The following is a 25,889-nucleotide window of genomic DNA, read 5'->3' as shown; positions in this document are numbered from 1 at the left end:
TACAAACGGAGTCAGATGGCAAAACATTAGCAAGTACATTTTGTGTACTCTTAGTCAGAAAACTAGGATTTAATTTGAAAGGTGAAATAAGCGTTTCAACCAAAATATGTGACTGCATTGTATTAAAGGCTGATGAAATATCAGCAAATAGAAGGTGCCTAACGATAAATGCTTAATGATACATTTTTGCAAATCTAACCAAAACAACAGATAACAACCGTGTAACTTTCCTTTCCAGTCTCACAGAACACATATATATATCATCTTGTCCATGTTTAATTCTAGAAAGTGTTAGTTTAACATGAAAAAACCTATGAACAATTTTAAATGTTTTTTTTTACCTTGTTTACAGTGGGATATCTGCCAGGGTTTTTTGGACTAATTTCCAATTACTATTTTCAAATACTGCATTCAAGAGGGATATACAGCGAGAAATAAATCTGTTCTTTGATAAAATCACGAGAAATAGAAAAATACAGCTTCAGACATGATGTTCCTCACATATAAATGGCCTATTTTGACTGTTAAGTCCCCTCTATTGTGTTGTAAACATTACATTTTTGCTTCCACAAGCGTGGTAATCCATAGAAATTCATAAACCTCAACAGAAAAACAATCACAAGGATTTGCATGAAAATATACAATTTATACTAGAATGTGGATAATTTAGACATAAGGCGTATAACTCCCTCGTCGGTACGCAGTTTCACCCTACATTAAGATATATACACGTTTAGCTAGGAATTATTTTATGCTACATCTTTTAAAATTGTATTTAAACACTTTGTGTTCTTAATCATAATTTATGTATGTCTGAGAGCATACAACAACATAACTCCCCAACTTCTCCAGACTGCGCTTGGGGTAGGATTGTGACGCAGATAACTAGAAACTTCTCTCTAGAAATGGCCGATTACAGGGCGGAGGGGAGCTCCCTTTTCATTTTGGTAGTTAAAAAACACTGCAGATCTGTTTAGCTTTCCCGGAGAACTGTTCTTTCTAGTTACTATTAAATTTGTCTCTAGAGAAAAAGGCAACACCTTGAGTTTTATAATCAAAATTCTGTTAAAGACACGGAGAAAATAAGCTCATGGCTCTTTAAATAAAACTCCTCATGGGTTTAGTTTTAGTAACTTGACTCCGATCCTTTTCCACATCCTCCTCGTACATCCTGCATCCCCAATTCTCAGAGACTTGCGGATCTGCTGACGTGTCGGCCGGTTCTGCTTATGCTCAGGCAGTCGACTAGCAGTAGCTTGCCAGCATGGCTGCTGTCGTTGTGGATTTGTACCTCCTAGTTATACTTTTTATTGTAACGGGATCCGAAAAGGCAGTAGATAAAAGGTTTTCGGACTTAAAGCGATGTAGCGACGAAGAATGTAGCAGTAAGTTTTGCCATTTTTTCTTTTCGCTTTCATACGACAGGATTGTGTCGATCCATTGCTAGAAAAAAAGATGCCCTGGCCAGCCGGTATCTGCTTTGACCTGTTGGCACTGCAGACGGAAAGCTCTCAGAGAGACCCAACACACACTGCCCTAGTGCAAGTTGAATATAAATATATTTCTTGTGATCTGTATTTGTCAGTTGAATCACCGGTGGCGTGTGATAACATTCTCTGCAATTTTAAGTTTGGGAAGCATCTTAATGATACCCGCTGAATTTTGTATGCATATATTTTTCGTACAGCCTATTGGAAAATTGTAACTTAAGCACGATTCAGTGCAGTTTTGTTAGAAAGGTTATTGATTCTTGTTAAAGGCGCTCTTGATGTTTAGTATGATGAGGGGGAATTGCTGTATGCTTCTGTAGTAACGTACACGTCCTGACCTCAGATTTTGACTTCTGGGTAGAAAATACTGTTTTGTGGTTTTAACGCATTGATTTGTGGTATAGTGATATTACTAACGATGCAATGTTTTGTTTTATTATTGTATTTTTGTTGTCAGCATCAAAAAGCCCTATAGAAATAAAATATGGTCAGTAATTTAAAAATGACTGGCACCGTTTCCAAACCTATCACTTTCACCGATCAGGATACTCTGACGCAATTTCCATTGTTCGAGGTAAACATTCAAAATGACCAGATACCGTTGTTACCAAAAGGGCAGTGTTAAACGAGGATAGACTGGAATGTGACTAAATTGAATGGTTAATATTTTTGCTGCTTTTTCTAATGTTTCCTGCAGTCCTTTTGGCACAATACACACTATAGATAGAAAGTTCTAAGGATAGTCACCTTCCTTAGTCGCCAGATTGACAAAATCGCTACAGTATTTGTCGAAGTAATTTCTGGCATGTTACAGTAAATATAGGCAGAGAATAGCACTAGTTCTTAATCTGTGCACAACATTGCAGAGGTATTTTCTCAATGCATGATGCTATTTTCTCTATTTCTCAAATAAAAGCAGTTGACAGGTTTTGAACATAGTGTGGAAAGACAGAAATGTACACTTAATTGTGAGAGTACTTTCTGAAAATCTGATTCTGTTTTGGTTTTGCAAATTATTGCCATTAATTCTTGAAGCCTTAGGCTAGTAGATTCAACATATACTAACAGGAGCATTAAGTGAATCTTGTTATATGATTTAGGCCTCTTAAGGTTTTTTTTGCTTATGTACAGTTATACCAAGTCTAAGATTCACTTTTTTCAGACTGCATTGTGTATTCCTTGTCGCATATTTGTTGACTATAGCTCTCTGTTTTCCTGATTTCACTTTTAACTACTGTAAAATTCATTTATGGCTGCTTCCTGTTCTTATCACAGAAAGAGCTGTCCCACCAGCTCAAATTACACTTAACCAGTGTCTCCTGTGTTATGAATGATAAGACGGGAATCCATGTGTTAAACACTTTTCCGTACATAAATTTAATCGTAATGAAGAGAATGCCTTTGATATTACTTCTATGCCTCGCACATCAGATTACTTTTTGTATACAACAGTTTCCCCTGTATAGTTTTTAATGTTTTATCTTAAGAACTTTGAAATTGGTATTAAAAAAATGTCCCTTTTAGTGCTACATGTATGTGGGCTCTAACACAAGGTCCTAGCTGTTTTGTGGGGGTTGTTTCTTGTATGGATAATTGTAGTCCTGCAAAACAATAGTGTTAACAAAACTGGAGCGAAGAGATTGATATGTTAAGCCCCATGTGAAGCCTCCTCTGAGGAGTAAAACTAAAATAACATCACTTTCCTCTTTTTCCAGTGTTAATTTGTAGGGGGAAAGCAGCACAGGATTTCTTTGGCCCAGACTGTCGGTTTTTGACTTTCAAAAAGGGAGAGACCATATACGTATACTATAAGCTCTCAGGAAAGAGGAACGATTTGTGGGCAGGAAGTGTGAGTAACTGCTTTTTACATACATTTTTTATTCTCTTAATATTTAACTCTCCAATTTAAAATTTAATTTCTGTGTGCACATTATAGAACTGTGCTCCATCGTGGGATAAATCCTCCTTGTTAATTCACTGGTACATCAGCAATAAATGACAACTATCTGGATAAATAATGAACATCCATTACAAATAGCATTGCTTAAATGTGAAAGTTTAAAGAGACTTTGTAACAAAAACATAATTTCATTAAGTTGTTCTGAAAGTGTACAGTACTTGACACAAAATATTCTTATTTTTTCCACTTACTCCTGTGAATGTAAGTCATTCTTATTAGCATATGCATTTTCAGCCAAATAACAGCGGAGACACATTGCACACATTTTAAGGTTTATTTCATGCTTTGGACATGTCCGTGTTATGAGGGTATTTTTTTGTGACAATGATTTAGAACCGAAATATAATATACGAAACAAAGTAATTTAATCCTAAATATACAGCTTTGCATAGTCTTTGGACAAATGCAGTTTTTCTTCCTTGGACTGATTTCAGTGCAATATCTTTTGTTAAGTGTAGAGACCAAAATTATAAATGCATGATGGATAGACTTTACTTAATGGTTTTTAGTTCTGAACTTAAATTTATAACAACAACATAACAAACATAACATCACTTTATTAGCCCTATACAATTTCATCATTAGGAATTTGTCTTTTTGCATACCCCAGCTTGCTCTCCATGAGACACACAGACAGGCAGAGAAGCTTGGGATCAGAGCGCAGGGTCAGCCATTGTACAGCGCCCCTGGAGCAGTGGGGGGGTTAAGGGCCTTGCTCAGGGGTCCAACGGAGTAGGATTCCTCTGCCGGCTGCGGGATTTGAACCGGCAACCTTCCAGCCACAGGCGCAGATCCTTATCCACATAGAGCCACCGCTCCGCCCGGATTTGATTTAGGATTTGATTGATTTAAGTTAATCAATTTGAGTCATCCTTTAGCAATTGAATACAGATATGTTCATCCCCTCACATACTGTAGCTATCCAACTCTGGAAAGGGTTGAAATATTCCCTGTTTGCATAAACACAACATGAATCACACTGATCAGAAGGGGAGTGTCTTTGGGGAATATATACAAGTAAACATTAAACATTGCTTTTTGTTGACACTATATAGCAGGAGGGCCTTTAATAGCAGCATTTTTCTCAATGTAAAGTCAAATTTTATAAAGTACAGTGCAAGGCATGAATATTAGAATTCGATTAGAAAGAACAGACAATAGTTAAACATAAGCACACACTGAAGAGACTGTGACACTTAATAAATATATATTTTTGTGCCCTCACAATATTTCTCTTTTGGTGACGGGGTTCTCATTCTAGAATGTATTAACTGCAGCGGTTAGCATTCATATTCAGGCACTTATTTTAAAGGGATATCGCTTTCTTTGTAAAAGTGTTCCTCATTGCCCTAGAGAGTCATGGATTGTGTTAAGATCAAGCAAGAATGTGTTGTTGACTTTAGTATACAAAAAGCGTGCATAACATTTTAGATGTGTTTGTCTCAAGTGTTTTGTAGGCTCAGTGGCATGTGTTGCAAGGAGTTGATCTGTAATAAACTTTATTAATTCATGTATCCATTTTCTAATCACTTTATCCAAACACACACACACACTCAGACCAGGGAGAGTTTTCCTAGAAGCCAACTAACCTACTAGCATGTCTTTGTACTGTAAGAGGAAACCAGTGCATACTTTGTTAATCCTTAAAAAAATAACATGTTGCCTATTTATCCTGAATATTTACCTGATTTTATTTTTATCTGTAGGTGGGTAGCAGATTTGGTTATTTCCCCAAGGACTTACTTGAAATAAATCACATATATAGTGTGAAAGAAATAGAGATTCCCGCAGAGGTGAGTAAATTCTACTTTATTATTACACTTAATTGTTTGTCTTTGCTTGGTAACTTTAATTCCTGGTCTCTCAGAGAATATTGTAGCATGATGCTGCAGCTGTATAAAGCACTTCTTTGTGCAGTAAACAGTTTTCTGCAGCTTTTTCATGATAGTCTATTTACAATTTTACAGTTAACCTGTCAGTAATAAAAGTGTACCTTCTTTTCAGCCAAAATTATCTGTTTTAAATATAGATGTATTTTATGTAGATTTGAAGAAAAATTCTCCATGCTTCATTTTATGATTCAGTCAGGTATGCTGTATACATTCTAATAAGCTAAAAGTCTTTTACATATAAAGACAAAATGAAAAAAAAAAGTTTATTTATACATTTTATCTAAATAAAGGCCTCCTGACTTTTTTCTGTTTTGTTTTCAGGAAACAGACTTTGTATGCTTTGATGGCCAGCTTGACACATTTGACAGTTATGATGTTGATCAGCTCTTGGGTTCCTCTGTATTATTGACTGAAAATGACACTTCAGGTCAAGAAACGGCAGCAGCAGAAAAAGAGAACCAGGGTAGCAATGCTCAGAACCAGGTAGATAAGCAGGAAGATGATGTGCCGTCGCAAATATCTCCCGAGGAAAGTGATGACACTGAAAAAACAACCGATGATGAAATACATCTGCTGCACGATAATGGCGGTAGTGATGTTTTGGACAAAAAGAGTAGCAAAGAGGAAGAGGGTGAAGAAAGAGAACTTGTTGATGTAAGATCGAAAGAAACCTCTCAGCTGACATCTGAAAAACAAAATCAGATTCAGGACATACATACTCTGGGAGGTGACAATGATGCTGAAACCACAGTCGAAACGATGAAGGATGACTTAGATCAAGATGAGAACATGGTGGCTGCACATGAAGTCACAGCAGAGGACAATACAACCAAAGATAAAAGCCCTTCTCTGGGTGAAGACAAGCTTCTAGCTAAAGATGATGTGCCTGAAAAAAAAGATAAAATTGATGTCTCAGAAGTCCAACCAGCTTCTAATTTGAAAACTACCATTGGGTCAACCTTTGATGCTGTTACCACAGATGATGAAAATACCCAGAAAGTAACCCCATTTTATGATGATTTTGAGAATGAAGAGGAACTCTTAGATACAGAGCAGGATGAGCCAAGTGAGGCTTCAGAAGTAACTCCTTTATTATCGTACTCTGAAGACAATGTTGAAGACACTTCTGAACAGGAAGGCGTTTCAGATTCTCCTGAATCAGAAGACAGACTTGGCTATAAAGCAGAGGAAATGACTCATGGTAAGCTGGGAGAGGTACTGAGAGAAGATCCAACAAAAGAAGAAATGAAAGAAGATAAAAGCATGTGGACATCATTGGGGGATACTGTCTTTGCCATTGTAAGTGGTGCTGATAGAACAAATCAGGTAACCAGTTTAGAGGACGAAGATGAGGAAGATGATTTTGAATTAGATGTGGCAGAGAAAAATGAGGATCCAAAAATTGATACAATACCCCTTTTAGGCTCAGATGTACAGGTGGACCATGGAGAATTGCCTCATTCATCAGCAAAGGAAACTGTTAGTGATGAAATTATTCAAGAAATTCCAGATGATAAGGTTACTGATGAATCTTTGTCCGTACAGAAAACAAAAGAAAGAGAAGGCTCTGAAGATAGCTATAAATTAAATCAGGACCTTGATGTGGTAGTTAATCAAAATGGCCATGCATCTAAATGGCCTTCTGAGTCAGATCAAGAAAGAAAACTTGAATATGAAAATATGCCAGAAACCCCAGGCAGACGACATGACAACCTAAAAGCCACTCTGGTGTCTGAAGTACAAGATTCACCAATTGGTCAGGAGAGTGGGCTAGAAAAGATTAGTGATGAAACAATGAATGACTTGCCATCTGAAGAGTTTGTGAACAAAGAAGCTGCCCAGGCTCCTAAACAACAAGAAGATATACAAGTCCAGAGTACAGAAGGAAATAAAATCTCTGATACAGTTTCATCAAATATGCATTCACTCAGAAACAATCAAAGCATGGAAGGAGAAGAAAATGGAACACTTCAAGAAGCCATCTCTGAAAAGACTATTGTTCCAGAAGAAGAGTCACATGATGAATTAACTGAAATTGTAGGAGGCAATCAGACAGATGAAGGCATTGATTCAAGAATATCAGCAAACAATACAGAAGAAGTTAAAAATGTCAGAGGGTTAGAAGAAGAGCCTGAACTGAAACTGGATTCAGAAGTGGTAAACACTGAACAAACAGTTAAAGTTAATGAGGAGTTACCTGTATTGAAAGATACATTGGAGAAAGATGTTGAACATGGAGATCTGTTCTCCAGCAAGGCAGATGATTTTGAAGATGGAGATGAAGAAAATGAAGAAGAATTGCTTGAAGATGAAAATGCCATGTTTTCTTCATCTACAAAAACTGAGAATTTACCTACAGATGCTGATGAAGAAGAATTAGATACTTTGCCTGATGAAGACAAAACTTTTATTATAGAAGAAGACACTAAGGAAACTCAAAATGATTCCAGTGATAAGGCTTTTGGAGAGCCCCAGCCATTAAGTAAAACTCATCTCACAAACAATGAAACTGAGGCAACAAACAATACAGATGTGAGCACAGAACATAAAAGTGTAACTGAAGAGCTGGTACATACTGATGTCAGAGAGGCAAGTGTTTCCACACCAGGGAGAAGGCCCATTGAAGAAGATGAAGAATCCACAAATACAGAAGAAAAACATGCACCTTCACCTGAACATCTTACAGTAAATGACAATGACAACTTAGGCCAACAGGAAAAGAAAACTCTAAAGTTGAGTGAGGAGAAAGAACATGGTGACAGTATTACAGAGATTACTCTTCTTAAAGGTTACTTTGATGAGAAACGCATGGAGCGCATTAGCAAATTCTTGAGTCCTCAGCATATTCTTCGAGTGGAGGCCATGTTCAATGACTTGGATCAGGAGCTGAAGAAGGCCAGGCAGACATTTGAGACCATAGAGGATATTGAAAAAGCTTTAGACAGCACCTTGGAGTCTTCAGAGACCAGAATCCTGGATGAAATTGAGAGGATGTTGGATGCCCGGGAACTGAAGAATGCCGAGTTCCTTCAGATGGATGGAAATATGCTTGATGAAGAAGCTGCTATTTTGGATGATTTCCAAGAACTAGCTTTCCAGCTTCGACAGAAGTATTCAACAGTGAGTGATAGTACTCCACTGATGTCAAGGAGTAGTCTTTCCAAAGACCCTGCCTCTGAGGCGCAAAAAGGTAAACATCTGAGGTTATAGGTTGTTAGGTGTCTGTCCCTTCCAACCTCTGTTTTTATATTAAAATTTAAGAATTGGTTTTGAGTATTTGTGTGAGGAATTAGATACATTAAGTAACACAAAGATTGATACAATTTTAATTCTATTGTATAGAAGTCTGTTCTATACAATATCCTTTGCATGAGATCTAGTGACTTGATAATATGAAGCAAAAGTTGTGAAGTTGAAAGCTGCTATCTAATGTTGCATATTTACTTATATTTTGTCTTTAGGCGGGTAAATTAAATCTTAATTTGGAAAATTAGTTTATTGTACACTAACCTCCAGAATCCTAGAACTGTAAAATTGTTATCATAAGTTTCTTATGATAAATCTTGTTTAATAAGATTTTGTTTTCTTTTTCTACTGTGATGCTAAATAAATGGCATATAAACAGATCAACTGGAAACAATATAACAAAAAAGCAATATGTGGCTAATGTAGTTTGCAGTGCAAAGTGATTTTAGGTTTCTGAATAGTAAAGTCCAGCATGACTATTTACATTGCGGTTTGGTCTTCATAAACAGCATGTGTGTTTCAAATCTGAAATCACAGGCTTGGGCTTACATCTACCTATCATTTAGAATTGGAGTTGAGAATGTACATTTTTGGAAACAATTGAATCATATTAAAATAATTTTCCTTACAAGTAGATCCTTGCAAGTAACAACATTTAATACTTTGTTGAGAGCTATCTCTTTAAGAAATTTCAGGACTTATATGCTAAATATATTGAACTATAATTTGTAAAAATGTGTATAGTAGCCCTACAGAGAGTATTGCTAATATGCTACAGGACATTCTAGTCCTCAAGATATTTGTTTGCAAATGCAAATAATGCTTTTTAAAATGTAATTTGCCTAATACACTGCTAATCTCCACGGGTTATTCACTGAGTTTTTTTATACATAAAAAACACCTCTCAGGTAACTCTAAATCTGTCTGTGACTTCTGCACAATGTGCAAGCATGGATCAAATGCAAATTACTAGCTCTGTCAGGTCACTAAGATTACAGTGTGACATTAAGTGTAAGGTCTTAAAAACACCGTAGTCACATCACACTGTTTATGCAAAACCAATTTTTAAGTGTTTTAAGTGCACTTGTTTAAAGTGCAACACAAGAACAAGACTGGATTTTTGTGGTCTGAGAATGTAAAGTTGCTTGTGTTCCTGTAAATCTGTGTTATCGTTAAGCACATGTTAAGTTGAGCAAGTGTTCAAAGAAAGCAATTTGTTAACATGTGGAACTGAAAGAGACAGACTGATTTTCCTTTTTTAAAATTCACAGAAAAACTGGACGTTTCAGATGTTCTTGCAGAAATTGACATGTTGACAAAGAACCACACCAGCACAGGGGATGAGTTTGAATTGCAAGAGAAGCCATTGAACCAGCAAGAGGATAACGAGAGGCCTTTGTCAGAGAGGAGACACTCAAAGACCAGGTCGGATATTGGAGTTGAAGAAGATGGAGGTCACTTCAACAGAAACAAGGACAGCCATTTCATGGAAGATGTTGAAGAAATTCAAAAAGGCCCTCAAACTACTCTGGAAAATACTTTGGATATTGGCTTAGGTATTGATGTGGAGCATTCCTCTTCAGGTATTTTTTTTTACAAAACCATGCAGTAATTCAGCATAAAAGCACATATTATAAAGCATGTATCAGCCACAAGAAAATATGATATTTGTTTTTGTATTTTTTCAGCTTTCATTGATAAACACTAAATTATACCTTATATTTTTGTTAACAATACATTTTGATTTAACAACCTTACATTTAAAATTGAGATTATTTTGGAATAATTTCTGTCTTTATGTGAATAGGTACATGTTTATTTTTGTAAGATCTGACTTTTTTGATACAACATTTGTCATGATTTAAATATTTTAAAATTTTCAGTTAAAGGCTTTTTTTGCCCTCATTTAAAGGTTTTTTGGAATCACCTAAAACACCTGATTACTCCGAGGATGAAAAAGAAGTTGAGTCACAAAGTGTTCTTTCATTGCCAAGCATTGCTGAAATTGGGAACTTTTTCACTTTGGCCAGGGAATATTTGGGAACATATACTGAAATTGTAAGTACATTAAATTACCTTCAAATATTACACATTCTTTTCCTTAAGTATTGAAACAGCATATGTAATATATAAACATCCAGGATATTAACTCTATGTATATTTGAAAATGTACACTTAACCTTCTTACAGTCATCTGTTTAACTTTTGGGTGTAGTTGCATAGTCAGTAAAGTGTATAATCAGCTGGATACAAAAGATAACCAGGTGATGTTTCATTTAAATTATTGAATTAAACGTCTCATGCTTGTCTTGTAATTCCCATTAGCTGTATATGCCAGGGATATAGTTACATTTTATTTTGTTTCACATTAAGAGGGGGAAAAAAAAGGTGAATACAGAAATGAAGATGTTTGTATTCGAAAAAACAAACATTTGTTGGCCGGCGAGCGTCGCTGTAACCGGAGCATGGCTGTTCAATACTGGCTGTGACGTAGCGGGTCAGCGGGGTTCAGGGATTGTTGACGTGTTCCAGAGAGTGAAGTTCAGCCGCTCGAGGCACCGGGCTGAGAAACCAGGAGATATTGGGCTGCGTTTTGCCTGCTTTTCAGGCTTCCCTAGCTTGCATTCATTCACGTCGGTTGACGGCATCATGGTGTTTATTTTCTGCCTCTGATGTGTAGATAGCATTTCATTCTACAGTCTTGTTATTTCGGTTTTTTTTGCGTTATTACTCTCGTGTCAAGAGGCCTAAAGTGTTATCTATATGTTCATCGGCGACGTGATTAATGTAGGATTTTTACCAGATGAAGAGGCTGTAAGTTTGAAGTACTACTATATTCAGTCACAAGGCTCCTGTTATAATATTGACCTGCTGAAATCACTAACGGAAAAGACACTTGCTATTGCTGTGATTATTATGGCTGCGAAAAACGACGACGCTTCACCTGCTGCAGAAATTGAACAAGGAACAGTTTTTCATGTCTTGCTTACAAAAGCGGTTACTGATGTAAGTGTGCGATTTTCTTAAAATGTTCTTTCTTAGCCTTTATTTTAGTATTTTAGTGCCATATTGAAACGTTACCTCTAGTTTTTAAATTACTTAATGATTTGTAAGAGTGCAGTTACTTTATTTAATGGGTTTTCTCACTTTATACGGACCCTTTTAAAGACATCTGTATGGATTACTTCCCTGCTTGTAATAAAGACCGGTTTAGTGTTGTAATCTGCCTTCATTTTCTCTAGCCCAGCGCTGTGAAGTGTGAACAGTAACAGGAAAAAAAGCACACGCTTTTACTTCCTATACAGTGCAAAGTTGTGGCGATACTTAAATATTTGGTTGACTACGGTAAAATGATCAATTGCTTAGCTTGCTGTTGTCGGGACTAAAAGTCTCTCATGCCTCAGTTCACTGGCTACGTAGCAGAAAGGTCGTCTTGCTGTCTTTGACGCTTGGGGGAGTGTGTGTGTGATAGGAGGCTTTGTATGTGAAAGTTCAGTGGATGGTCGTGTACAAGGATGAAAGGTTCTGTAATATCAGTAGTCTAGAGGAGGGATAATATCTAGCAGGCATTTTCAGGGAACTAAAATGCCATTCAGATTTGTGCAAGAAATTAAATTTTGGATTTACCATAAAAACGGCTTGTAAAAATGTTGTGCTATTGTTTCACAGTACTAATGTTTTTCCAGTGTTAAACCTAAGTCCAGTGGTTTGGCTGTGATTTTGGATCTAGTTTTGAAAAATGTGTATTATCTACTAGAAATAATAGAATTAAAAGAGTGTCAAAGCTTTGAAATGTCCATAGCACTAATTAGAGAAATCCCACTGATTTAGCTTTTAGGAATGTTTTGTGCTTAAGATACCTAGACAAAATACTGAATTCCACAGTCTTAAATAGCTCTGCATTTAAGATGTAAGGTTTACTTTTTAGATTATGGAATCCTGAAATATTGTTATAGCTCAGAGATTTACGTGGTCCTAGTTTATATATTGGCTAAATGCATTGACACAGGTTTAGTTTAAACTGGAGTGACCGAGGGGTCAGAAGTGCTAAGATGATATCCTTTGGCCAAGATTGTACAGGCTAGGCAACGTGACACTCACCACCTGCATAGTGGGGCTGTCTGCCAAGCACTGCTGAAATGCTCCACATGTTGCTTCCCTGCATATAGATTTTGTGTGCCTCTAAGCTGGTAGCACTACAATCAACTCCTAAGCTCCATAAATCTTCTTGAACATTGCCCTCACTGTGCAGCACAAGAGAATAATACTCTTAATTGTAATTCCCTATGCCTATGTGAACACACATTCCTAGAGATAAGATAAGATAACCCAATCAAGAGCAATCAAGAGTGTGGCACTCCGTCTTGCTCAAAAGCATCCCTCTGAATCATGTTTTAGCATTCCCATTTTAATCTTCCATAGAGGTTAACTCGCACTTTTTGAATGTGTTTTTGGTACATTGTATGTTTTGTTGTCATTGACAGTTTCTGTAGTACAGAAAAGCAACGAAGGAGAAGTCTCCAAGTGTTCTCTTGTGCCTTGTTACATGTATTTTTCATCTAAAAGCAGATGTTTCATTGCTGTTTATTTCCAGTTCAAGAACATTATTAAAAGAATCTTACCGGCTTTGATAACTGTGTGGTCTGAACACTAGGATGCATGTTTAACTTTTTTTTTCTTCCTACTGTTCTAGTGTCTCGGGTTTTTTGGTTGTGAAGAGAGAACAGAAAGCCTACTGATCACCAAAAGTATTAGCGAGGCTTTTTAAATATGCATGTTGTATTTTGTACCAGCTAGTTGAGGTGTAACCCAGGACGTCAATATTTTTCAGCTGGTTGGTACCCTGCCTGAGGAATGGCAGCCGGGTCCCACGTTCTATGGGCTGCCGTGGCAACCAGTGATAGCAACGGCTATGGTGGGACTCCTCTCATTTCTGATTTTCTTCTGGCGGACACTGCTCGCGGTAAGTTAGAGGCCTGCAGTTGTTAAACCAAGTCTCACATTCCATTAAATTAAACTTCTACGTGATACAATGCTTTGTTTGCATTGTGGAATAAGCTTAATAAGAAGAAGATTTAGGTTGACAACCAGTCTATGCTACAAGGTGACCTGCAGGGCCATATAACTGGTCATTCCCAGTGGCAGAACTGAACAGGCCTGAAGAGTGATGAGACTGACTCGGGTACAAGTGACTCTGCATCTCTGTGAGGCTCCCAGGATTCCCACAGGACTATATCAAGTATTATATGTATACGTGGTGAAGCTGTCCTACAGCAGCCACTTAAGATTGGCTCTTCACATTGAAGAATGGAGCATGAAGAGAGACTGGCGTTTATTTATGGTCTGTGTGATGCCGTTTATGGCCCTCAAGAAAATAAAATGTGACATGCTGCATTAAGAATTTTAGTTTTAAAGGTATAAATATGATTTGAATTTAAGATGGTAAAAGATTGATGCAGAAGAAATGTATCTATCATTTAATAATGCTGCAATAATGTTTTTTTCCTTTTCCTTCTAGGTCAAGAGTAGAACGTATCTCCGTAAGTATTACTACTCTTACTGCTTGGGGTTATAATGATAATACCAATGTGTGTTTCCATTTATTAAATTAAGTAGTTCTTTCAAAATGTGCAATCTTCAATTTTCAGTGACTGAAAAGCAACTTGTGGAAAAAATAAAACAACTAATTGATGAAAAATCTGAAGCTCTTTCCAAAATATCAGAACTGAATAAGCTGGTAAGTGACACTGTACATAGTACAATAGTACATGACGTGTATTATTATTGTTGCTTAGGTTTACCCAAAGCCTAATGATGTTTTATTGTGTCTCTCCTCTTGTTTTATGGTGGCCCTTTCAGATTGAAGAGCGTGAACAGCAATTAAAAGTGTCAGAAAAATCCAAATCATCTGCTAAACGTGAGAATAAAGACCTCCAGGTAAGATTATACGGAAACATGTTCATGTGTAGATTTAAGTATATTAATTTGTCAACAATGTCCTTTTTCCGATAACAATAGCCGTGTGTTTAAAAAAAGTTTCATCCCGGATAAATGGATTTCAGGTGAAATATGCCATCATGAGTTGAGATTTTTCTTATCTGTCACAGCAGTAGCTTTCTGAGATCCTGTTTGTTGTGCTTCTTAAAAAGCTGAGAAGCATCCCTGTTACAAGAAGATATTTAAACTTTTTTATTCAGAAATAGATTAAGTGCAACTCTTCAGATTCTTACAAGATGATCGAGCTGTTGACAAATGAAGTTGGTTATATTGCCATGTTGTGCCACTTAGTTGTTTTTTTATCTATAAATGCTTTTCTATATCACTTTTAAAATGAAATCTGTTTATAGAGCATGGGATTCAGCAGCTCCAACATTGGTTTTTAGCACTTTTGGACTGCAGTTCCAGTGGTGTTATACAGTTGTTTACAATATGGTTTATAACTTTTTTTTTTAATTGTATGTTGTTTTAAAAAGGACACATTTAAAGAATTGCAGCGAACAAATGAACTCATGAAGGAGAAGGTCAAAACTCTGAATAGGTCTGTAGAGGATGAAAGGAAAAAGAATCATCAGCAAGAAGAAATTGTAAGTTCTTCTGGCTTAAGGGTGTGCTTTCTTACTCAGAACAAATAAGCCAGCTTTAAGTACCTTGCTTGCTACCCCAGTACTATCAACTTTAAAGGTATAAGCTTTAAAGGGTGCTACCTATGTGTCCCATACTGTTGTTGTGATTTCATGTACTTCATGTGATTTTATTTGAGTCTTGTTTTGTACTTCTACGGGAGAAGCCAAAGACACATTTGCACAGTAGTTGACAACAGAGTATCTAATTATCAGTTCATTTTGTAGCTAATGCACAGAATGCAGTGTTTAAACTGTACACAGAAATATAAGTGTGAGATCACTCTTTTGCACTCTGTTCTCTCAATCTACCTTTTACATTTTTTTGAAATTTTATATTTACTGTAAGTTTCACTGTTTATGTGAACCTGTTAAAAATCAACAATTTAAGCTGCAAATGTTTACAATGTGCAGCTCTTGGATAAAATAATCCTTGTTTTAATGTAAGATAAGGACATAGAACTTAAACGTTGATATGATCATTTTGAAAGAAAAATATTATTTTTTCAACAGATTACAGAAACACAGAAATCTGTTGACAAGTTTCAAAGTATAATTAAATCCAACAGAACTGAATTGTCAAAGGTATGTTTTGCACTTTGACCTTTTATTCATAATTCTTGCTCCGTTTCTCGCTTTACAGTATTAATGGTTGATAATTTATTACAAATATTAAGTTATTACTTTGAGGGATATTAAATAATTTTCTCATTCTTGATGTTGCTTACAATTTATTTTTTATCCTATGACTACATACTATTAGATGTCTTACTGGAGCTCTGACTGAATGAAGGATACCATTTTGAAGAGGTCCAATAAATATAAAAAAAAATATTTCACTCAATGTACAATAGTAGTGGGTGAATAATATGAAGAAAGTCGATGAAATATGATGAAATAGTTATAGTGCACAAAACAGAGTTTTTTAATTAGCCTGTGATAAGATTTACACAATAATGTGCTATGTGGAAGCTCAGATTTAAATATATACTTTTCATTTGGTCTTAATTGCATTTGGAGAGTATGTCTCATTTCAGTGTAATGTTTTTTCAGGTGAAAAATAATTGTGTGCTCATTATGTTCCATAGGTGCAAGCCCTTGTCGAAGAGGCAAAATTAAGGGAGGAAGCTCTGAAGGCTGAACTGCAGTCTTTTGAGAAGGAAAACAACATATTGAAATCCAAGAAAAAAGCTGTAAGAAACTGCTGCACTGCTTTGGTTTCAGTAATTTAGTAAGAAACAGCTGAATAAGATCCTTGATCACTTTGCTGCTAGAAACCAAATAAACAATGGAAATATTCTTCTGTATCTAGGAATTAAAATGAAATGCATTTAATTTTGTCCGACAATACTTTTGATGGAGCTCTTTTGTGTGTGTCTTATAGCTACTGAAAGATGCTAAAGACTGGGAAGAAAAACACAGAGAACTAAGCGAGCAAATTAAAGTTTTTCAGAAGTCTCAGAAGGAACTGGAAGATACTGTTGTGCACAAAGAAAACGAAATTGAGGTAGGTCATTAATCTGTAACTAATTACTTGCCATAAGTTAAATGGAAAACTGTGAGGCAGGATTGAAAAGAGAGAAGAGGTAAGATTGATATAAGATCCCTGCTTTCCATGTCCAGGTTTTGTCTAACTGCATTGCTGAGCTGCAGCAGCTTGAGGCTGATGCCAAATATGAGAGTGCAGACTTGCAGAAGGGAGATGCTATGATACTAGCCAACGGAGAAGCTCTGGGTAAGTGTTTTTGTTTGAAATATAAAGTGCTAGAATAGTAGATCATACTTTCTGTATTACGTTTAATTGGTTTGTTTTTTTTAGATGTGTTTTGCCTTTGTAATTCACGCTCTCTGGAGGAAAAAGCAGAACTCTTCTTTCCATGTGCTCAGTCTATTTTTAAATGTGCTTCATGATACTAAAACAGGTTCCCATTTCTGTCTGTTGAATCATAAACAGTCAGTCTCTAAAACCTTTTTCCCATTGATGCTTTCAGACCAGAAGAATGACACAATAAAGAACCGAATAAAGCAGATGATGGATGTTTCACGGGTAATTCTGGTTGATATTTCTTATCTGCATTTTCTACTGTAGGTCTTAAAGAGTCATTTTGTGTGATGTCTATTAATGTCTTTAATGTAATTAATTCTTTGTGGACTCTCCTTGGAACAGTGTTTTAAGAAAAATACATTAGCTGTTTTATTTCTTATGAAGATAATGTAAACATGGCCGTATAATAAGAAATGCCTTTGTATTTTCCTCTAAAAAGTCACATAGTGTATTGAAATATATGGTCATATATTTCAAAATGTTACTGAACTGCAGGAACAGTTCATTCTTATTTTTTATATACAGGTGAAGACAACTCTTACCATAGTACAAGAAGAGAGAGACCATTACTTCACAAAACTCTTAGCTGAGGAGAAAGAGAGGCATGAACTAGAAGGTACCATTTTTTGCTTAGTGTGTTTAACGTTAAATTCAAACTTTTTTCAAATCTTGAACAATTTCCTTAAAAAATCTTTTTTAATCGCTATTTTACTAACAGCTGCTTTCCAATCATTTGTTCTGCAGAACAGATAAAGAAACTGGAGCACGATCAGGCTACCATGCTCAGTGAGAAGTGCCACCTGGAATCACAGTTCAAGACAACTCAGCAAAAACTTGAGATAATGAATGAGATGTACCAGCAGAAGGAGAATGCCCTTCAGCAGTGAGTGTCACGGAACACACTAGTGAAAGGGTTGTAATGTGTGTAAACCTGCACTGTGCAGAATGGGAACAATGTCTGAACCAAGTTTGATATTAACTTTTGTTACTAACAGTAGTTCTGACTTTTTAAAAATGATTGTTTTGATTCTTTATCATTTAAAATCCTTAAGACTGAACTTGCATTTGGTCATATGGTATAATAAACTATTTTTTAACTTTTAACAGTAAAAACTAAATATCATTCTGCAGTAAATACATTAAAAATTTCAAGTCATTTTTCTTTAGAAAACTTTTCTGATTCATCTTCATATTTCATCGACAGAATATAACCTAAATAACCTAAAGTGCGGCATAAATATGAGCGCATTTCTTATTAGAAAGATCTTATGAGACATAAGGGCTGTGCAGTTGATAACCTTTCTTAGAAGATGAATAGTGTACAGGCCTTGGCAGGCCTTTAACCCTGGCATTGGGCCTTGTGCTGCAGGAAACTGACGCAGGAGGAGTTTGAGCGAAGGGAGAAGGAGCAGAAGCTCTCGGAGGTGGGTGGGAAGGCTCTGCAGGCTGAGGAGGAGTTAAAGACCTGTAAGCAGAGGATACAGGAGATCGAGGAAGAGCTGCAAAAAACAGAACGCTCCTACAAAAATCAGGTGTGAAATATATACAAACCTCTTTCAAAACATGGAGGAAAGCATTCCTCCTTTATTTTTGCAAACAGAAACATTAAAACTCTTATTATATTGTAAAAATCATTTGATAAACTAATTTGTTTTACTATAGTTGCAAACTACAAACATTCCATTTTAGTGCTTTATGTTAGCCATCAAGGAGGCCTGTCTTTCATTCAAAATCCTTAGTCTGCTATATGTGATACTTAAAATAAATGTGCACTAAAAAGTACAAATTTCTATCAATTATGGCAGATTTTAGATGCTGCAAAATGGCGGGGGGAATAAAGCAATCATAGTGTACATTGCAGCATGAGCTGAGTTTTGTCTCAATAACATTTCCACAGTATGGATTCTGTTGTTTCTCCACAGCACTTGACTTTTTCGAGTTAGTCTTCACAGCACAGTGCCGTTTTATTTTTACTATTTGATTGTCTGTTGAGAGCAATAAAAATAATAAGACCAACTACATTGTTAATTTAGCTGTGGTTAAAAAGGCTGAGTTTCTATGGCTGGGAACATGACCTGTGCTTTGAATGAGACCCTACAAGAATATCATATACAAAACATCTGTGCCTACCTCCTTCATGAAACTAATCTCACATACATTTGGAGACTTATTAAAATTGTGAGGATGACATGAACACCAATTGTCAGTCTTGTCAAAGAAAATTCAGTCTTTATTTATGTTAGGAGATTGTCAAACAGATCTTTCACAGAGAAAGGGATTCCCCTAGCACTCAGTACATATGCTCGCTTACCTGAAGTTATACTTTTCCTTTTATATACATTAAATGTAGGCGAGACTTTAACATATCAAAGGAAACACAAGGCACAGGACACTCACAGAAGTCTTTCAGACACAAACAAAACAGGACAAGAACATTCCATTTGGCATCCTGCAGTCTTTTATTTTTCACTGATAAAGAGTTCATCTCATTTAGTCTTCCACAGTCTGAAACTTTAAAAATGTGATCCAAAGTTTAGCTAGTTACATTTTTATCATGGAGAGCTTTAGCTAACCAATTTCTTTTAAACTTTCCTAGATTGCATCTCATGAAAAGAAAGCACATGAAAATTGGGTAAGTGGCATAAAGTTTTTAATGAAACATCTAGAGAAATACATATTATGTACTGATCCTTTTACCTTTTCTTCATTTCAAACAGCTGAATGCACGATCGGCTGAAAGAGCTCTAGTGGAAGAGAAGAGAGAGACTGCAAATCTGAGGCAGAAGTAAGTTGAACCTGCAGTTTCATTCGCTTTAGGGATATTGATAGGCAGGTGAATCTTGCTTCTAAAAACAACACTTTGCTGAATTATCTCACTCTTCTTGAGGTGTGACTTTCTAATGATATACTTATGTGGGAATACCTTTCTTATAGATTGCTTGGAGATGGCAATTTTGTCAGGTACATTTAACAATCAGCCATACAGCCATTGCATTAGTTTGCCTCTGTGCATTCAAGGAGTCTGGAAATCATCTAAAGGTTAACTTCATATGAAAATTCATTGGCAATATTGATTCCTGGTATGCGTCAGAAGGAGGGTGTGCTGTACTGCCCTTGTGAGGGCTGAGAGAAGTTGGAAGTGGGGGATTATTTTCATTTTCTTTCTGGTTTGAGGGAAAAAATATATATATTGAAAATAATTTTCCAGGCTTATTGAAGTTAATGAGAAGCTGGCTGAACTACAGAGACCATCTCTTATCAAACCAACACCTGGCCGTCCAGACAGGCAGTTGCCACCATTTCGGAAAGGTAAGCTTGTTACGGTTTAAGGTGTTACGGGTTTTCTGCTAAAGAGAAATTATTGGTCAGAGAAGATCCCAGCAAGCATTGACATTAGCTGACCTGGCTAGGACAAAAGTCTGTCTGGTCTGTAATTTTTATTTCATTTGCTGCTTGTACAGTATTTGCGAACCCTTCTAATTTGGTATAATTACCACACCTGAGTTGTTTTCAACCTAACTGTAACCTAATATCTTTAATTGAAGGGCAGTGGTCAGGCTAATTTTAAATATTCACTCATTCTCCATGTCTCAGTCTAAATATTTGCATATTTCTAAGTGCCTACAGCTTGTAATTTGATTATCTTTTTTAAAGACCTTCTGAAAATCTAAATATACCATTATGTTTTATGTTCTGTAAGTGTCCATTACTGTTGTTGCTTGATCAAGCTCTTAACAGGTTAATAGGCCAAACCTAATTTTTCTAAATCTGTGTTGACTGTTTTCTAACATGTGATTTCCATATATATAATAATCTAGTTTACATTTAGTTCCAATTCTTTCCGTAACCTTACATGTAAGCTGCAGAGCGCTGGATTTGATTATGGATTTAGGTTCCTGTCTTTGTCGAGTCTGCATGTTCTGTTTGCTTTTTGACAGACCTTTAAAGACCTCGCAGTCTTCAAAGACAAGCAGGTTAGGTTTGCAATCGGGCTAAATTCACCCTTTTCTGACATGGGAAGTTTTCCCACTATGACTAGTACTGTTTATGGGAAAACCAGCCTTCTGAGTCACCTTAAAACAAGCTAGGTTTATTCCATGCTGAAAAAAAGAAGAAAGAAAACACAACGTTTCGGCCGTGGAGCCTTCTTCAGGTGTGAGCAACCTGAAGAAGGTTCCACGGCCAAAACGTTGTGTTTTCTTTCTTCTTTTTTTTCAGCATGGAATAAACCTATTACTTGATCCTTTGCAGCCTACGCATGCTGATGCAGCCACCCACCTGAATTAAAACAAGCTAGTGCTGGTTTACCCAAAATGATCTTGGGAAATGAGGCAAAAAGACTGAACTTTTTTCTGTGCATTTTATTAAACAAGTTAAAATTGACAAAATAAGTTTCTCTGATCTTGCAGTTCCTTCAATGTTTGTCCTATCATTTGTGATGTTTCAAGAAATGTATTTTTCTTTAAACAGGAGATTCTTTTGGTCCTTCCCCTGTGAGTGGAGGTGCCCCATCACCTCCTCCAATGTTTGATGGTCCAGGACGCCCACCCTCTGCTCCTCTGGGGCGAAGAGAGCCCTTTGGTAAGTCACAGCCCAGCCAAGCTTGGCTGGTGAAATATGTAGAGGGTACTCCCTTGCCTCTCTGGATTGGACATATAGCTTGTTCCATGGTTTTACATTCATTTAGAAATGGAACCTAAACTTGCAGGTAATTGTCTTTTTAACAGTTTATTTGATACGTGTATCTAATGGGATTTTTTTATTTCTTTACCTAGGACCAGTTGATAGCCAGCTTGGCCCAAGAAGACCACCTTCAGAAACATTAGGACGATTTTCAGACCTTGGACACCCCCCTCCTTCACGACCTGGTACACTTTTTTTTTATCTAGAGCCTGTTGTCACACCAGTATTGACATTTTAGAGTATGTTTAAGAACTTCTAACTTCATGATTATACTGATTGTTCTAGATGCTGCAGTTAGTGCACCGAGAACTTCGTCTCCTAGTGTTTTGGATGGATCGGTAAGTCCGTGAATTTTTAATTTTAGAGAAGAGATTCTAATCTGTTGTTAATAAGAATCTGCAAATTCGTTGCTTGTGTTCAAAAGCATAAATGTTTAACTATCCACTCTTTTAACAGCGCTCTCTAGAACTGACAAATGTTAGTTTTTCAAATTGAAAATTGAAAAAGGTTGAGTAGTGCGGCTATAGGAGCATTCTGGTTTGTTAAATCATGGTGACCTATTTTGAATGAGAGGTCCTAAAAAACCTTTTAACATTAGTTTAGGAGTGATGAAGTGTATTTCATCACATTTATCTAACTAGTACATTTACATAAGCAGATTATGTTTAATTCTTTCCCAACCCAACTTCTTTGTTCAGTTTCTGTCAATTGTTGTTTTATCGGGGAAGCCAATAAAAGTCAGTGTTATATATTGAAAAGTTTAGAATGTAAATCAAGGGATGTTACGTTACAATTGTGCAATGCACTTGTAAGAACTGATTTAGAATACTGAATAGAATTTTGGTCATCGTGTTGCAAAACAATTCTGGCATCAGTCCAGAGAAGAGCAACCAGGTTGTGATAAACTGGAAGAGTTTGAGAGAAACTGATTCAAGCATTGAAAATTCTCAAAGGCATGGACAATCCACTGTCAACTCACTGGATTTCTACAAAATCCACACTGAAACACAAACCAGAGGATGCAAGTGAAGAATATGTGGAAATGCATTTCAGATGAACAAACGGAAGGCATTTTTTTTTACACATAGGGTTGTGTGAGTAATGAAATATGGGGGGAAAAAAAGATCCAGGTGATATCCTTGGATCATCTGGATATTAGCAATCAAACGAAGTTGACCGACCATATGGTCTCCTCTCGTTTGTAACCTGTTTTTTTCCCTTTTTGAACTCTGCACTAAAGCAGAATCCTCCTGTAGAGACTCAAGCCCTTTCCTCTTCCCTCCCTATTCCCGAGGCCTTAGAGGCTGTAAGTATAGAATGCAGGACTGGGCTTATTCCCTGGATGTACAGGTCTGCATGCTGCTTGCTGCTTATGGTGGGATTTTGCAATAGGGGGCTAACCAACATGCTTCTGGGTGACTGAACAATTCCTCAAGAACGGGGACCAGTTTCACAAAACCAATACTTCCCGCTGTCAGCTATCAAGATGTCTTTCCATCTTTCTCTGCCTTATCTCAAGGGAAAAAAATGAACAATTTTGCAATGTTAAGTTTTGTCATGTGAAAGTTTTTCACTACCATTTTTAAAAGTTGAGTTAATTGAACTTTTCTTGATATTTCAAAGAGTGGAATACATCAAGAGGCACAAATGTTTTACTCTTTGAAGTAGACTAAAATCCTAAGAGTTTAAAACTTTGTGAAAATGGTCAATGGGGTTTTTCAAACCACATTCTTATTAATGGGACAGGTGCTTTTAAGAATTATGGTTAATGAACTGGGGCCAACACTTCAATGTTTGGTGTTGCTAACTGATATGATACCACAAGTCATAAGAAGTTCTCTTTCTAATCAGTGAATTAATTTTGTGTTTTTGAGTTGTAAACATGTTAAATAATTTTTAGAAATGCATGTGCATCTGAAATTAAGGATATCAAAAATTGTTTGAGATAATCACTCCCCATAATGCAAATGCAGAATATCTTAACTGTTAACAACTTGCTATCTAACATACGGTGGCTATGTTGCCTGATTGAATGTGCTTTGTAAACAGTTGAATGCATTTGAGTATCACGTCTTTTGGGTCTAGCAACCCGTTTCCTGACTTGGTCTGTGAAGCTGGTTGTACGATTCTTTCTGCCACCACCAACAATGACCAGGTAGAAGAACTGTATTTTAGTGCATTGTTTCCGGCTCACATTAATGACAACAAATTTTCTCTTCTAGATGAACTCAAAATCCCAAGGTCCCCCATCATTTCCAGGAACCCCAATTATGAATTCACCAGCTTCTGGTGCTACACCACCTGCTAAAGGGTTTGCTCCTCCATTAGTGGCTGGGCCATTCCCTCCTCCCCTCAATGGTCCTACCCCTCCTCCACTGTTGGGACCCCTGAATGGACACCCCTCAATGCCCCCCGCTGTACCTCCCCTGGCACCAGGCCCGCGATATGGACCCCCACATCCATCCAAGGGACCCTATGGCCCAAGGCCTTATGGAGCAGTTCCACCTCCTAATGGTAAGATACCCTTAACTTCAGGCAAAGAGTAGTGTTTGTATCTTTCCACTGTTGTGACATTATTCTCTGGACTCAGCTGTCAAATTGAAGCTCATCATGCCATAACAGACTGTCCTTGTTCTGAAGAGTGCCATTTCAGGAAGCTTTGGTTTCATATCCACTGTATGGTAGCCTGGTGCTCACCTTTTGCCTTGATAGAATAACACATTTTCATTCCCATCCACAGTCCTATGCATGCATCTGAGCTTCATTTCTGCATATGTGGGAGTGAGTACTAATACTTCTGTAAGGGAGTAATTTTAGAGAAGCAAGTTTAAATTTATACCAGTACCTTATGTTTAGGTGACCATTCCATTTCTCAAAATTGTGAATGTCAAAGAAATGTCCTTATTGCATTGTATCCCCTTATATTAACACAACCAGTACAAAGTCTGTAGCGCAACGTAATAGAATCAATGTCTCTGCATATTAATAATATAGAATGAAATATGAATTTTGCAATAAATATAATTCCTTGTTTTCCTGCAGTCCGTGGTCCAGTACCACCTCACAGAGACTACCCTCCCGGACCGCCTCCTCCTTTTGGGCCCAGAGACCTTCCCGCTGGATTTAGGGACCACCATTCAGCTCCACCACTGCCTCATGGCCACAGGGACTATCCCTTTTCTGCCAAAAACCTTCCTCCCGGAGGCATTCCACCACCTGGAGTTAGAGACTATCCAGGGCCCCCTCCTCCTGCCCACTTGGGGCCCCGAGACTTTCCTGCTGGGCCTCCCCCTGTGCCCAATATGGCACCCAGAGACTACCCTGCTGGCCCAGGAGGGCCTGCACAGCAGGCTGCTCCCAGAGACACGTCCTCAACGTTGCAGAACGAACCATAAACAGCACGCGCTAGCCTGGGGTGATACTATATTCACCTGCATAAATTGGACTTATTTTAATCCTGCTGCTTCCCTCACAGTAAAAATTTGGTTGGTTAAAAAAATAAATCATTAGAAAACCAGTGTCTTGTCATATAATGTCTGGGATTAAATAAAATCATTTCAATAAGAAAACTGAGGGAGGCCTGCCAACGTGAAGAAACATATTGTGCAATATTACCCTTTTCAGACTCTTCATATTTTTTTTTAGATCAGTGGTGTTCTTAAACGCTTTTGAACAATGCAGTTTTATTTGAAGTTTCCTGTGGAAATACTTGTTTAATTATAAACAAAAGTCAAAGTATTCAGTTTTAGCTCTTGAGTTCCACACGTTCACATTGCATACACCTTACATCCACCTAAAGCTTTTGCTTTATTAAAGGATGTAAAGGTAAAGTTGTGTACAAAAAGGTCAGATGTATAACTTATTTTACTATATTCTTAGATTTATTAATAAAGTTAATAAAAACTACACTTGTTGTATTGTTTTTGATGATGCAAATTTGGGTTAAAATTGCACTGAGCTGAGAGTTTTGGTTATAGGCATTATTTGACAACACCTGTGCTTCTTGTACATTTTCTACCCCTAAGCAGTTTATACTTTGTTTCACATACCAAGAGGCAATAATAACACAAGATATCAGAGCCAGTATGTATGACTAAAAATGTTGACTGGCATGGAAATTTTGGATTGGTGGAGAAAGAGTCCTTTTATATGAAGGCATTTGTAATCTTTGGT

At 36.9% G+C, this 25,889-nt stretch overlaps 1 protein-coding gene across 3 annotated transcripts; it reads left to right on the top strand.

Moving 5' to 3' along the window:
• Window positions 1-1,202: 1,202 nt before the first annotated feature.
• mia3 (MIA SH3 domain ER export factor 3) lies at window positions 1,203-25,622 on the top strand. Of its 3 annotated transcripts, none has more exons than XM_088931477.1 (28): window positions 1,203-1,385; window positions 3,206-3,339; window positions 5,157-5,243; window positions 5,664-8,532; window positions 9,860-10,171; window positions 10,501-10,646; window positions 13,420-13,551; window positions 14,107-14,128; window positions 14,237-14,325; window positions 14,448-14,525; window positions 15,062-15,172; window positions 15,722-15,793; window positions 16,297-16,401; window positions 16,593-16,715; window positions 16,832-16,943; window positions 17,200-17,255; window positions 17,559-17,649; window positions 17,778-17,916; window positions 18,403-18,565; window positions 19,630-19,665; window positions 19,751-19,818; window positions 20,242-20,342; window positions 21,504-21,614; window positions 21,809-21,901; window positions 22,002-22,054; window positions 22,960-23,022; window positions 23,939-24,230; window positions 24,759-25,622. In XM_088931477.1, exons 1-28 carry the CDS (start codon window positions 1,265-1,267, stop codon window positions 25,109-25,111), a joined length of 6,132 nt encoding a protein of 2,043 aa, XP_088787603.1. In that variant the 5' UTR covers window positions 1,203-1,264; the 3' UTR covers window positions 25,112-25,622. The 3 variants fall into 3 exon arrangements, with proteins under 3 accessions (XP_088787603.1, XP_088787602.1, XP_088787604.1); XM_088931476.1 differs by having other exon boundaries at window positions 22,957-23,022; XM_088931478.1 differs by lacking the exon at window positions 22,960-23,022.
• Window positions 25,623-25,889: the final 267 nt, after the last annotated feature.

Source organism: Atractosteus spatula, chromosome 2 (assembly GCF_055471065.1).
Source record: "Atractosteus spatula isolate fAtrSpa1 chromosome 2, fAtrSpa1.hap1, whole genome shotgun sequence".
Lineage (NCBI taxonomy): Eukaryota > Metazoa > Chordata > Actinopteri > Semionotiformes > Lepisosteidae > Atractosteus > Atractosteus spatula.
This window is presented reverse-complemented; position numbering and strand designations above follow the sequence as displayed.

Excerpts from the sequence above, each read along its gene's own strand:
- mia3 (XM_088931476.1), top strand. The coding sequence starts at position 1,265 with ATGGCTGCTGTCGTTGTGGATTTGTACCTCCTAGTTATACTTTTTATT. Across the intron at positions 18,566-19,629 it reads AACGCTCCTACAAAAATCAG|ATTGCATCTCATGAAAAGAA; the intron begins GTGTGAAATATA and ends AAACTTTCCTAG. Across the intron at positions 20,343-21,503 it reads GTTGCCACCATTTCGGAAAG|GAGATTCTTTTGGTCCTTCC; the intron begins GTAAGCTTGTTA and ends TTCTTTAAACAG.